This window comes from Chelonoidis abingdonii, chromosome 3 (assembly GCF_003597395.2).
Source record: "Chelonoidis abingdonii isolate Lonesome George chromosome 3, CheloAbing_2.0, whole genome shotgun sequence".
Taxonomy (NCBI): Eukaryota; Metazoa; Chordata; order Testudines; family Testudinidae; genus Chelonoidis; species Chelonoidis abingdonii.
In genome coordinates this window covers 89,491,209-89,506,296 of record NC_133771.1, presented here as the reverse complement: position 1 = coordinate 89,506,296, position 15,088 = coordinate 89,491,209, and the positions used below count along the sequence as shown (strand labels likewise).

The following is a 15,088-nucleotide window of genomic DNA, read 5'->3' as shown; positions in this document are numbered from 1 at the left end:
TTCTATTAATGTATATAAATATTTATCAGTCAATATCAAATCAACTTACTTCACTGGCAACAACAATTAATATTTAATGTAGAGATGAAAGGGAAGAGGAACACTGACACTCTTTCATCTGTGTATTAAAAATGTATAACAGTGACAAGGAAGGTGACTTGATTTCATTTTCTTGGTGAATTAATACATTTTTATTTACTGCATTTTAAAAGAGACATCTGAGTTGTGCTCATCTTGTTTTAGCAGACACGTTGAGGGGGTGCTCCCACGACTCTGGGGCTGATAATCAGAGCACCCTCCCCCCCCCAGGGTTCTGGAAAACCATAAATTGAAATCAATGGGCTTGAGATTAAGTCTCCAAACAGTTGTTGCTATTATTGCTTTTTGTTTGTATTACAGTAACGCCTGGAGACCCCAACCAAAACTGGGGTTATATAGTGCTGAATGCAATATATACACATAATAAGAGAGGCTCCTAGACAGACAAATGTTTGGAGAAAGAAAGAATAACTTCTCCCACTTTTAAGATGGGAAAGTGAGGCATGGAGGCTAGAGCTGTAACAAGTTTTGATCTTTATAAATCAACAGGGGACATTAACCTCTGAGCCTTTTGCAGCTGCATATGATGTCGCTGTCATGGCACTGTTAACATATGGATCTATACATGACTGGTCCAGTGTGATCTTTACTATGCATATAATGTAGATGGGAGTCACAGATGAGATGGGGTAGGGAAAGGCATAGGTGACCCTCACCAAAATGGTCCTGCAGTTATCCCCTTAGCAAATGGCTATATTCTTCTGATGTGATTTTCTTTAAGCACATAATCAATGCTCTCTCTTGTTTGAGAATTGCTTTCTGTTTTGTTTATTGACAGACACTTCTACAGGAGATAAACCAGAATGGCCAGCCCTTTTCACTTACTTTTAAACCATCACCCATCTTAGTTCACCACCATCAGCTCACCTGATCGCTTGATTAGGCCAGTAGACCCTTTCCCCAAGCCTTTTGAGTTTGATTTTGCTAGTTATGTCCATAAACTTGGCCAAGGCCTAGAGGAAGCTAAAAGAGGATGAGGCTTATTGCAGTTTCTTATGTTAGTACCCTCCAGAGAAAAATAAAAGTGTTCTCTAATTATCACTGGCATTTTCTCTACAATGAAAGTTGAGCAATTTCTTTTAATCATTTTCAGTGGACAACCTGTGAATATTATATGTGTACATCTACACTGCAATGGAGGGGTAATTTCCAGCTCAGGTAGACCTACATATGCTAGCTCTGATTGAGCTAGTGCACTAAAAATAGCAGTGTGACCACAGCTGCTCAGGCTAGCTGCCCACATACAGTCCAATCCAAGAACTTAGGTATGTACTCAGGAAGTTAGCCTGAGCCGCTGCCCATGCCACGTGGCTATACTGTTATTTCAGTGTACTAGATCGATCAAAGCTAGCGCATGTACGTCTACCTGAGCTGCAAATACACCTCCAGTTGCAGTGTAGACATATCCTAAGGGCCAATTTCTGGACCTTTGCACAGCTCGAGTAAATGGGCTGCATGTGCATGAGTTGCGAGTCCTCCGAAGGAATCTTGCAGTCTGCCACAAACAGAGCTGCTCCACAACTGCTATTGCAATCTGTATGGGGAAAGATGGGCTTGCAATTAAGGCACTGGACTCAGAAGAATTGGGTTCAGTTCCTAGCTCTGCCACAGATATCTTTTGTGATCTTAGACAGTTCGCTTGAGCTCTCTATGCCTCGATTCCCCATCTATACAATGGAAAGAACAATACTTCTTTTCTCCTACCCTTTGTCTGTCTTCTCTGTTTAGATTGTAGGTTCTTCAGGACAGGGACTATCGCTTACTAATTGTTTGTGTAGTAGTAAGCATTAGGTAATACAAAAATAAGGCAGCAGTTCTGGAAATCTGAGTGAAATTGGCCGAGGTAGATTCTTTTTTAACACAGGGTGAAAAACAAAACAAAAATCTTTCCCTGTGTTCAGAACACAAATGTTGCAAAAACTGCTGAAATTAGAAGCTTGAAATGTGGTTCATTTTAAAGATCTCTTAAGAATTAGTGTAAAGGAAAATGGTTAAATCACTTTTAAAGTTATAAATGTTAAAAGTGGGAACCTAGCATTAATGCAAGGACAGGTGAAAAAAGGGGGGGTGGGAGTGCTGGGTGGGGAATAAAAAAAAGATTTTACAGTATGAATTACATTGTTTTTTCCCCCAGGTGATAGTGAAACTGAATAACGGAATCAGAGAATTTTCAACCTCAGTTACGCCAAAACAAAGTCTCTGTGATGGCATGTGGCACAGAATTGCAGGTGAGTAAATCTCAGATCTTACCACTGTGAAGGGTGGTGGAACCTGATCCTCCCTCCATGGTTGTCCATTCTCATGGGTCAGAGTAGAGGGAATAGGGATCATGCCTTCAACTCCTCACCAGCATTTGGGATGAAAGGTCCCCAAAGCAAATTGACATGGAAGAAGCAGTCCATACCCAAGGACAGTAGCGCCTCCTGGACCTGCACTCTACAAGCCAAGGGAGGCTTACACAAGGGCCATAGACAATCTAGCCCATACTGTACAGCAGATCAAATAGACATCTTCAGATACCATACAAAACACAAATGATATATTTTATCATTAGAGCTCTTTTTAACAAGATTTTGCTTTGCGTTCTAGTTATTAGAGCCTCTAATGTGGTGCAGCTGGATGTAGACTCTGAGGTAAACCATGTAGTAGGACCTCTAAATCCAAAAGCAGTTGACCAGAGGGAGCCTGTGTTTGTTGGAGGTGTGCCAGGTAAGACTTGTCAGCATTGTTATAACTTTGTACCCAAATGCCAACACAGTTTAAAACAGAAACAGAAACGTTTAGTTTTCTTCTAGATAGTGAAAATCACCCTTCCTCTGTGCTCTCTGTTTTCCTCATGAAATCCCAAATTTTGAAGAACTGACCTAATGGTAAAATTTGACGGCTTAGGAAGAGGTGAAAGAACAGTTTTCCACCAGAAAATGTTGGTTTGATGGAATCTAAACATTCCAGGCAGCTGGGGAGATAGTTTGGGAACCACCTGGGCATCTGGAGAGCTGGCTTGCTGGCCCCATAAAAAAAAAATTGCAGTTCCAATTTTTTTGTTCCAATTTGGAATGATTTTTTTTTGGAGGGGTGGGGAGGGAAGAAGAGGGGATGTGGAAATTTCTACGGGACAGAAATTCCAGTTCCCGTATAGCTTTAGTCTCCAGGTCTGGTGTTGCTAGGCTCCTTCCAAGCAACAACTCCCTTGAACATTGAATATACAACATGAAAATTCTTATTCTGTCCATTTCCAATGCACAGATGTCTGTTAATGTGACTTTGTGACTCAGACCATCTGTGTAACGTGGGCCAAGATTACTATATTTACTTTCATTACTCAGTACTCTGTTGTGCTTTCATATGCAAACTGTAGTCATCAGGATGTAATCTGACTTTTAAATCACTTTCTGTAAAATCTGCATTCCTCTTTGGTAGCATTATTTCTCTGTGCCATGAATGTCAATCAAGAATGGCGTTAACAATACAATTATATTATTATATTCCTTATCTTAGATTAGTAGTTTAACAGTGTGAAGCTCTCATTCATCCCACACTATGAGGGGGAGGGAATGAGTCAGAAGGGAACCACAGCTTTGTGCACAAGCTTGCTCACTCTCTAATTCTAAACTGGAATTTTCTTAGAACTTCTAAACAATCATCACAAAAACTACCCTGATATGTAATATAATGTGGTAATTGTGGATGCTGTTCTGGCCTGTGATAACACAACTTTATAATTCTGCATTAGCTATAAAATACTAAAGAGACATTACATATGGACTCCATGATATTATTCTCATCTTGGAACAGAAGTATCCAATAATGAACTTCACTACAACAAACAAAGCATAAAACTGAATGTAGATATAGTACTGTAAACAGATAACACATTTACCCTTATGTGTCTGTTTTGTTTGGTTATATTTAGTTATATCACATGAAATTACAAAATTAGACTCAGATCTACAGAGGGACTTAGACACCCAGTGCCCAAATTTAAGGCCCTAAACTGCAGTACTAGGCAGCCTGATTAGCTCTCAAGAATCACTTTTCTTGTAGTTGCTAGAGCTGATCAGAAAACTTCCATCCAAACAAATTTTGATTTAAAATTTTGATTAAAAATGAGGGGAATATTTTTCCACTTTCTGACCAGCTGTAATAATCATGATACTAAATCAGGCAGTTTCACAAACCATGATTGATTGATAGCCCCATACAAAACCATACTGTAGAATTAGGCTTATTCCAGTTTTCTTGTTGTATTGACTACACCCAAGATATATTATAGGGTGCCCTAATGAATAGAACACTGCACTGGGACTCAGAATACCTGGGGTCTAGTCACCGTTCTGCCAGTGGCCATTTGGGCAAGTTGCCTCACTTCTCTAGGTCTCAGTTTCCCCATCCATAAAATGGGGCTAATGATGCTAACCTCCTTGGTAATCTGCTTTGAGACCTATTGATGGAAAGAGCTATAAAAAAGGTAAGTATTGTTATTAATACTGTTTTACTGATTTGGGGTCTCTTTTAAAATCTATCTGCAAAATAAAAATATTCGAGATTGCCTGTTTGTACCAGAGAGCCAGATTTGGTCCCTTGGAATTTCGCTGAAACTTGAGCTGGTCTTACTGAAAACCCTGGTTTTGGTAAAAAAAAAAGTTTTTTCATAAATGATTTTGATTTTTTTTAAATAATTTCAGTAAAAAATATCCTGAACCATGTTTCAAAAAACAGAAAATGGGTCAATTTCAAACCTGCAATACAGAAACAACTTCAAAATATTTTTAAAATCATTTCCCCAGTTTTCAGCCAGCTTTATTTAAAATTGTTGTAAATGGTACTTCTGTCATCATTTGTTCTAATTCTCCTTTTTTCTTTGGTTCTTCCAGAGTCCCTTCTAACGTCCAGCCTGACCACACGCAACTCCTTCACTGGCTGCATTCGTAACTTTGTGATTGATGGAAAGCCAGTGAGTTTCAGTAAAGCAGCTCTGGTCAGTGGTGCTGTGAGCATCAACACATGTCCAACAGCCTGATACTGCACAGCAGCAACACTGCAAACTTCTTTACAGAACTGAAGGAAAAAAACAAGCAAAAGAAATCATGTTCTATTCCATTACTGCTGCTGGGGGAAAATGAAAATATATCATCCATGGGCTTTATATGATAAAGCAATTATGCTTAGGGTCACTCACTTGAAATTTCTCTGTGTGCAAACAAAAGACATGAAGAGTAAACAGAAATGTTATTTCTACAATGCTGTTACTAAACCACAAGAACAAGTTTCACAATTCTTACAGTATCTTTGTAGCAAGCCCTATCACGCTGTCAATGAAATTGCTGATGGATTACAGAATAAAGGCAAATGATTTTAAATATGTTGCTTTCCAGAGAGACCTTAAATCATTTCATTCCATACCATACAAATGCCCTGGGTCACCAACTTTGGTTTAACTTGAAAAGAATTGCAAATATGTATTAAAAATAAAGCTAGATAATAGACTTACTGTGTAAACAATTGTGTGCAAGATTGTTTTAAATGGAGCTCATTTATTCTTTGCTCAGCTAAAATGGGAGTATGCTGACCATGGAATTTTTGGAAACAATAAAAAAATTAGAACCCATTTCTTTCCATTTCCAGATTAATTTGTGGAACCCTTTTGTAGTGATTTTCCCATCTGACACCATGTAATAGTTTGAATCCTAGCATGAGGTGAAGCAGGACTTACTGTTTTTAATATACATAATAGTTTTACGTACACTATAAACAATTTTAGAACAAACTGCCTCACATAGGAAGCAGAGTGTGGGTGCACGTGTGTGTAAGGACTGATTGAAATTTTCAAAATTTAAAGTTTTTTATTACATTTTTCATCTAAATTTTAATATATCCAATATACACATATAAATATACAAAGATCCAGGACCTGATTATAGTGGTATATAACAAGTAATTTCACTGACTTCAGCAGAATTACTCCTGATCTACACTTGTGTAAACCAGAGAAGAATCAATCCCAAAGCATCTGGAGAAACACTATCACACAAGTGTAATACTCACCCCTTGTGAGATCATTGGTGTGTGTGGTATGCCAACCTTTCTCTGACACAGTACTTGGTAGCACATCCAATGGGGCCATTACTCAGAGGCAAGAAGGAAAAGTACCACAGTTGCTGGACCTAGTGTAATCTAGTGCATCATGGACAGGGCTGGTGCAACCATTTAGGCGACCTAGTCGGTCGCCTAGGGCACTGGCATTTGGGGGGCGCCATTTTCTTCATCAGCGACCGCAGTGGCCGGATCTTTGGCCACCCTGGTCGCCGCCGGCATTTAGGTGGAGGGCGCTGGGGCAGGGGAGCGTGCGGAGGGCCGCCTGCAGCAAGTGAGGGGAGTGCGGCACACAGGGGAACTCCCCACCCCACCTCCTCCCCGAGCGCGCCGTGGCTGCTTCACTTCTCCCACTTCCCAGGTTTGTGGTGCCAATCAGCTTAGGCTCCACAAGCCTGGGAGGTGGGAGAAGTGAAGAAGCGACGGCGTGCTCGGGGTGCTCGTGCGCGGAGCAGGGGTGAGCTGGGGAGAGGGGGTGCCTCAGTGCAGAGGGTAGGGGGTGGGGAGCTGCTGCAAAGTGGAGCCCTCATGGCAGAGGGACTGCCGCGGGGCGGGGGCCGCCCTAAGGGTGGGCATATGGGGGGGTGGGGGAGGGTGCAAGGTGGAAGTTTCACCTAGGGCGTGAAACATTCTTGCACCGGCCCTGCTTCCAGGCAGGTATAGCCAAGAATAACAGATGCTTGCATCTCCTAGGCATATACCAACTATTGTTTACTAAATGTTGGTAAAAGACAGGTGTTACATATTCATTACTGTGTATTTTATTTGTATGCAGACACCCAGAATGTTCTTCCAGCTCACTTCTGTTCCAAAGAAGTGTTTGAGCTCTGGGAATAAACAAAACTTGCCTTGGGTGTGTAGTGGGGCTTTTCTTTCAGTGTGCTTTGTAGGAAAGAATGATGATTGCTTTCCCTACGTAGTCAGATCTTGCTACCTGAAGTTCATTCATAAATCAAAAAACACAGTTCAATTAGAATTCACACACTTAATTTATCAGAAGCGAACAGAGCTGAAAGGAGCTGATCCTACTCCTATTGAAATATATAGGACCAGGAGCTTCCCCCCTACACCTGTTTTGGGGAGGAATTCTCCATGAAGCTCGCTTCTCAGTCTTCTACCCCATCAAGGAATACAGGATTTACCTTCTCCAAAGACCTGCAGGACCCCGTGCATGAAAGGCCTGGTACCTCCACACTGATACCCAGCAGCCCCTCTGGCTTCCTGGCCATGTCTGCCCAAAGGAAGGCGGCCTGCAAAGAAAAAATACTGAAACCCCAGATGGTATTGTCTATTCCAGAGAATCTTTACATGGCTGAAGTGGAGGAGAAATTTGTTCCCCTGGCATTCCCAGTTTCTGCCACCATCCCCAGTATGGACCCTCAGCCTTTCCAAGAACTATTTCATCTGGGTCAAATGATGCCTGTATCTGTTTCCAAGCCAAGTTCACACCCTTCTGCATTAACATTCCAAGATAATGGTATCTGTCTCAGAAAAGGGACTTTCTCAGGGCAGAAGCCTGTCCAGATTTCAGTTTGCTCCTTGGTCGTTCACAGTATGAAAGGTTGCAGCTACAGACTGGAAAATCCTTCATCCAAAACAATTCCAGTGTTATTATGGAGACTTTACTCTAGCTCAATTACATTAAAGATAGGAGACAATCTATTTGGGAAGACTATATTTATTCTCTGGCACCATCAAGACTGACATACTGCATAGGCTGCTCCAAAATAAGGTACAAGCCAGGGCATCATTTCAGAAAAATTGAAGTGGGGCAGGGGGAGCTGTGTCAGTATATAGAACATTTTATATGATTATAATATATCCTGAAAAGTCTGGAAGGGAGAGTGTCATATATTTCTGTTCCAGATATGGACTGGTCACAGAGCTTGTTTATACACACTAGATGTGTTGATCATAAGATCCTTTAATGCTCTGCCAAGTATGGCTCAGGCTATCTTAAATGAGGTATTTTCCGTTCCATTACAGAGCAGGCAAAAAGTGGAAGACATAATGGAGCAAATAGAACTATGAAAAGTCAGGAAAGCGGGGGGAGCAACTGCCCGCCTTGCCCCATAGCAAATGATGTGCCTGGGTTCAAGGACATAGCAACCCTACTAAACAGGTGGTCCTATATTTCTCATGTCGGGACCCTGAACAGTCCTAGACCAGTACTAATGCAAACTCAGCTGTCTTGGCCAGCTTCTCTGGAAATTGTGAGAACTTTGAAGGAATTCTTGTAAGTGTTTTTCTGGGACTCTTAAGTGCTCAGAGTAATATCTGCAAGGAACTGTAACACTCTTGTACAGCATACTTGATTTGCAGGCAGAGGAGTCAGCATATGTGTTCATCAGTGATTGACATTTCTCTGCCCAAGGGACACTGTTTGAAGACACTGAGCAGTCTTCCATCCTCCTAAGAGGTCACGGTAGTGAACAACATCCTGAAAAAGATAAGGAAAGATAAAGAAGTTAAAGGTGTGGTAGTAATTCTTCTGAAAGCAAATGACCCCAATAAAATATCAGCTTTGTAAAGTGAACAAAGCCCTGAGGCAAAGCAAATTGCAGGCTTACTAAGAATTCCAACATATCTCCCTACAGCAGCATGTGGTCTAAGTAGTTAAAAGTGATAGTGATAAGAAATTAGTTAAATTTCTGAAAGTGTGGTACATGTCTTTGCGTTACAAACTGCATTTTTCTTTTGTTATCTAATGTATCTCTAGGATTCAAGTGTACTCACTATAAAAAAAAAATGAAGCTAGGATATAGTGGCCTGTCAACTCATTTATATCTTAGTAGGGTGATCAGACATCAAGTGTGAAAAATCGGGACGGGGGTGGGTGGTAACAGGAGCCTATATAAGAAAAAGACACAAAAATCAGGACTGGGCCTATAAAATCGGGACATCTGGTCACCCTATATCTTAGCAACAGAATAATTCGCTCCTGGAATTCAAAAAATTTTTGTTCAGAAGGCTCAGTATCGTGTAGTATTACGTCATCAGCAGTTTAAGAGGTACAGTATTAAGAAAATATAGAGGATGGAAACAGAATTAGACTGCTAGATGGTTAAACACTGATGATCTTACACAATACATGGCTTGTCCAAAGTGAAGGACTATTTTTAAAAAATCCAAAAACAAATAAAAAAATCACAATATAATTTTTTTTTTTAAATCTCATGATTTTGGGGATAATCCCATTATTGCAGGGGCAGAGAGGGGGCTAAGGCTGACTCATGATTTTGGGGTTGCCAATACCGTGTTCGAGCCAAGTCCCCTCGTGACATCTGGTGGTGTGTTACTTGCCATTAAACAAGTTTGGAATGAGTATTTGCATATTACAATGTTTGTAGGACAATGCCTGAGCCCATAATTTTTAATTTTAGTGGTAACACGTACTGAAGACCTACTTAATCTCTAGAGGCTGGAAACTGGCTATAAACCCTACCCCTACTTTGGAAATAATCAGCTTACAGAACTGGTGTGGTTAAGCTTTAATTTTTTTACTGAAAGCTTCAATCCTGCAGAGGTAGCCATGCCCCCTCCACACCATGCTCTGTGCTGCCCCCTCTTTAACTCTGGCTGATCGTGTCCTTTTTTCTGGATTCTGTGGCAGGTGCCACTGAATAGGCATCACCAGGGGGTCACAGAGCAGCCAAATATCAACAACCAACCCTAGGGAGGCAGGAAGGCTGCAAGCCAATGGCCTGCGCTACCCTTAGCCACATCACGCTCCACTCTCCCTTTTCCCGTCTGCAGCAGCCTCCGCTCTGAGTGTTCCCGCACGGAACGTTCCATCTGCGGGAGAAGAGGGGAGCAAACCAGTGGGCGCGAAGAGGTGTCGCGCATGCGCTCGCGCTCGCCCGGGACATGAGAGCGGATGGTACCTTCCACGCCGAGCCTGGCAGTTGGAAGGGCTTGCGTGAGCCTTATCCGCACAGCGCCGGGCACGCGAGGGGCGGGGCCAGCCCCTCCCCGGTCGGAGGAGGTGGAGCCGCAGCTGCTGCCCGCGCGCCCCTAGTAACGGCTTCTGGAGCTGCGACCATGACCCAGTCGGTGGTGGTGCAGGGTAAGTCGGTGTGACTCCCCCTCCCCCAGCCTCCTCCCGCCGCAGCCCCGCTGACCCGTGTCTCTCCCCGCTTTGCAGTGGGCCAGTGCGGGAACCAGATCGGCTGCCGCTTCTGGGACTTGGCGCTGAGGGAACACGCCGCCGTCAACAAGGTAACGGCCCTGACACCCCCCCGCCTCCCCTCCCCAGCTGCCGGGCCGCGGGCGATGCAGCCTCAGCTCCCTGCGGGAGCGGCGACCGGGTTCCTCCCGAGCGCGCGCAGACCCTGGGCCCCCACCCCGAGCGCGGCTTCCTGGCCGGTGCCGCCCCCATCGGAGGTCGCCGCTGAGGTCCCGTTAGTTCCCCCGCGCCCTCGGCGGCAGCTCCGCGTGGTGTTTCCCCAGCGTCTGGCTCCGCCTCCGGGGCCCGGGGCAGCCTGAGGACTGGGGGCTACCGGGCTGGACGGCGGGGGACGCGCTGACCTGTGTAGCGCAGCCCTTCGGGATCTGAAATCTCACGAGGGTGACCTGAGCAGTTCCTCGCACAGTCCCGCCGGTGGAGCCGCCCCACGCGCCGCCTTCCCAGTCCGCGGGGGAAATTAGCGGCTTCGAAATGCCACATGAACTCCGCCTCCTCCCGAAAAAACTTCCTTTGGGACGGAAACCCCAATGCATGAAACAAAGTCGCTCCCGGGACCCTGACAGCTGCGAAGTGAAACTGACATGCTCAGCAGTCACATGTGTCTTGTCAGTTTCCTTCCAGGCCCAACCAGGAGCCATCCTTTTTGATTTTTCCTGATGAGAAATAGATATTTTTTGGTAAACTGAAATTTTCTCTTGAAAAATTTAGTTTTGTGAAAAGGACACTTTTCATCTGAATGATTTTCTGACAAACTTTCAGCTCCAACCAGGCCTGAGCAGTTAGTACTGCTGTTCCTTTTCCAAGTACTGTGTAATTGTTTCCCATAAAGAGCCTTTCATGATGCAGCTGATAATCCTACATTGTCCTGCTATGGGTTTCTCCCACTTTCCTCTGAAGTATCTGGTGCTGGCTGCTGTTGCAGACAGGATACTGGACTAGATGTACCTTGATTTGCCCAATCTGAATCAGTATGGCAGTTACTATATTTCCTTCTCAGTCCTCCTTCCTCTTCTGGTATCCTCCCATCACAATCAGTTTTTCCAGTGTTGGGCACATAAGGTCTGGTCTGTAGCCCAGGCAAGATCTTCTGTGGTTAATGGTTCCTCCAGGAGCTGACAGACATCGTTTATATTTCACTGCAGTCACATGTATCTGGGTCATTAAAATACCAGACTGCCACATACTGACTTTTGACCTGCCAACTCTTGTTCTGAGTTTTAAACCAATCCTTTTCTGTGCCTGTAGGAATGCGTTTGCCAGTTTTAGGCCTGCTAAAGCCTATGTGCTCCCTGTGCAAGTCTTTTTAAGTCCTGCAAACTATTTTTATTACTACAGTTCTTCTTGTGCAAATACACTCATCTCCAGCCCATGGTACTCTGACAGATCTAGTCACTGCCAAAGTGTGTGTGTATTTTCTCAGTATTGTACTAATATTGATTTGCAGTATGGTGGCCTGTTGATTTTTTGGCATTACAAATAGTACAGTCTATGAAGGTATGTGAGCATTTCTCTGGAAAGTGATTTAGTTATCAAAACACACGTAGACCTTGAACAAAAAATCAGGGCTTTTGAGCTGTGCTCTGGCTCCGCTCCAGCTCCAGCTCCAGGCAAAAACCTGCAGCTCCACTGCTCCAGGGCTGCTCCACACTCCAGCTCTGGGCTCTGCTCCAAAGCCCTGCAAAAAATAAGTGTTTAGTTTTTTGGCTATCAGATGTGATCACAAGTTAACAGCAGTGACTTTTCTAGAAAAAAGCTGAGAATATACATCAGTAAAGAACATTTAGGGCCCAATTTTCTGTAGTTCCACAGCCAAATTATGTGGCTTCAGCAGTTTGAAGGGGCAGCAACAGGCCCAGGGGAATCCCCCACTTCAGGGGGCTTGCGCAATTGACATAGAATCAATGAAACATCTCTTCACCACTCCCCTTCCAAGTCCCTGTGTAGTGTGTGTATTTGGAACACTGCTGTGGTTCAACTATTCTCTACTTTTCACGGTCAACAGCAAATAGAGTGTATAGCAGAGCAACTGTGGGGTTTCTCTAACTTATCCAGGTAGGCCCCCGGCAGGATCAAAAATACAAGGAGTATAAAGTTGCACTAAAGTCACAATTGGTCCCTTCACCATTCCTATATTCAGGACAGGGACAGAGTAACAGATAAATGGACCCAGTAATTAGCATGATGAGGACCCCTGAATGGAAATATGTGCAAGCAGTATATAGACATTGTTTAAAGAATGTTAATAAATAAAGAGTGTTAATAAAGATAATGGTGGACAGTCCTTTTGGCTACCTTGCTTCAAAGCTGCTAGTACTGGTTCCAGTTGTGACAAGATATTGGACTAGATGGAATACTCATCTGATTCGTTATGGCAAATCCTATGTTTCTAGTATTGTGTACAGCAACACGCTTTCATTTTCAGCCCACTGTTTAGTAGGCAGCTGTACAGTAGACAGGGATCAGCTATAATACCATAACAAATACAACATGTAAAACAGTGAAGCCAGTTCTATTGCTAAATAATAAATGTATTGTTTTTTTCATAAAATACAAAAACACAAAACTAAAGAAAATATAATATTGATTGTGATTTGTTAAATCTTGCATTGAATAAAATGTTTCTTATTAAATGAATTGTTTACTTTCATAATTTCAAATTCTGTGTATATTTTTAACTAAATACTGTTGTACATTATTAGCCAGAAATAGCATTGAGAATCTCTAAAATTGCACACTTAAAACTTAACTTGTGCAACGTTTCTGTTTTTTAGAAAGGAATTTATGATGAAGCATTAAGCAGCTTCTTTAGAAATGTGGATACCAGGTAAGCTTTGCTGTATGAAGAGACCTATTTGAAATGTATCAGAGTAATTGATTTCAGTAGGTCAGCCATCCCTATTTGTTATTGCCCTGAATAAACTACAGTTTTATCTATGTTTTAGGTAAAACTACTAATCGTACTAGAAAGAGATCCTAATATCTTGTACTTTCATACATTGTGTCTGTCCTCCTCTTTGATATAGATCTTTGCTATTCTGATCCTATGAAAGTGTTCTCCTCCTTCACTCCTTCTCCCTCCCACCAAAAAAAATCAGTTAGTAACTGCACAGTAATCTTCCTTTAAAATGAAATGTATTCTGTTCAGCCACTCAGTCATATTTAAATGTCAGGCTTTATAATTGATTTTTCATGTTGATTGGGGATCTTGCAAGAGGAATTTATTTAAGAAGCACAGTCTGTGCAGGCCTTGACAAATTTACTTGACCTGTTCTAGCATGAACAGTAGAATCCATAGCTAGAATTTAAAGAAAAACAAATCCACCTATCCCACCATACTGGCACCTCTGCTACATCTCCCTGCTTACACATGTGCATCTAAGCCACATCCTCTGTAACTTAATTAAAGAAATAAAACAGTTGTACTGCTTACCGTGCATAGTATTTAGATGTAACACTATTAAGCAGCTTTCTGTCTTATATGATGGTGAATCAGTAGCTGCAAGATAGTTAAGATGAGGTTACAAAGTTCAATTTTAACAGTGGCTTTAAACTTTTGTTTTGTAAAGACTTCATTGAAATGTCAAAAACCAAAATACAGACAATAAATTTTGAGTATTGTTTACATTTTGGATTGACTCAGATTCCTTGCAAAAAGGGCATAAAGGAAAAAGCATGCTGCTTTGGCCACATTGTTCTCCTCATAGGCTGATTCCTTGAATACCAGGTATACATCAGTGTGTTTGTCCATAGACTGCTTTATAACTTTTTTTTTTTTTTAGCCGTAACAGAAAATGTATGTTAAGATGAACCCATTAGTTTGATGTTATTTGTGCTTCAGCAGATTTGTCATCACCCACTCGGGAAGGGAGAGAGTGTGTACCTCATCAAATCCTAGATTAGGGTTGGAAGAGAACTCAGGATGTCATCTAGTCCAGCCCCCTGCTCAAAGCAGGACCAGGACCAACCCCAACTAAATCGTCCCAGCAAGGGCTTTGTCAAGCTGGGCCTTAAAAGCCTCTAAAGATGGAGGGTTACCGCACCTCACTAGGTAACCCATTACAGTGCTTCACCACCCTCCTAGTGAAATAGTTTTTCGTAATATCCAACCTAGACCTCCCCTAATGCAACTTGACACCATTGTTCTTTATTTTGTGATCTGCCACCACTGAGGACAGCCTATCCCCATCCTCTTTGGAACCCCTCTTCACATAGTTGAAGGCTTCTATTAAATTCTCCCTCACTCTTCTCTTCTGCAGACTAAATAAGCCCAGTTCCCTCAGCATCTCCTTCTAAGTCATGTTCCCTAGCCTCCTAATAATTTTCATTGCCCTCTGCTGGACTCTCCAACTTGTCCACATCCTTTCTGTAGTGGGGGGCCCCAAAACTGGATGTAAAACTCCAGATGTTGCCTCACCAGTGCTGAATAGAGGGGAATAATCACTTCCCTTGATCTGCTGGCAGTGTTCCTACTAATGCCAATATGCCATTAGCCTTCTTGGCAACGAGGGCGCATTGTTGACTCATATCCAGCTTCTCATTGACTGTAATCCCCAGGTCCTTTTCTGCATAATTGCTGCTTAGTCAGTTGGTCCCCAGCCTGTCGCAGTGCCTGGGATTCTTCCATCCTAAATGTAGGACTCTGCACTTGTCCTTGTTGAACTGCATCAGATTTCTTTTGGCCCAGTCCTCCAATTTTTCTAGGTCACTCTG

At 42.8% G+C, this 15,088-nt stretch overlaps 2 protein-coding genes across 2 annotated transcripts in view; both read left to right on the top strand.

Annotated features, from left to right (window-relative positions):
- LAMA4 (laminin subunit alpha 4) overlaps positions 1-5,461 on the top strand; it is a 162,350-nt gene extending 156,889 nt beyond the window's left edge. Inside the window, exons 36-38 of the mRNA XM_075063889.1 lie at positions 2,234-2,327; positions 2,689-2,808; positions 4,974-5,461. Of these exons, the coding sequence (XP_074919990.1) occupies positions 2,234-2,327; positions 2,689-2,808; positions 4,974-5,119 (360 nt within the window). The 3' untranslated portion in view covers positions 5,120-5,461. The remainder of the gene's footprint in view (positions 1-2,233; positions 2,328-2,688; positions 2,809-4,973) is intronic.
- Positions 5,462-10,152: 4,691 nt separating this feature from the next.
- TUBE1 (tubulin epsilon 1) overlaps positions 10,153-15,088 on the top strand; it is a 32,893-nt gene continuing 27,957 nt past the window's right edge. Inside the window, exons 1-3 of the mRNA XM_075064565.1 lie at positions 10,153-10,258; positions 10,337-10,410; positions 13,150-13,202. Coding sequence (XP_074920666.1) covers positions 10,234-10,258; positions 10,337-10,410; positions 13,150-13,202 — 152 coding nt within the window. The 5' untranslated portion in view covers positions 10,153-10,233. The remainder of the gene's footprint in view (positions 10,259-10,336; positions 10,411-13,149; positions 13,203-15,088) is intronic.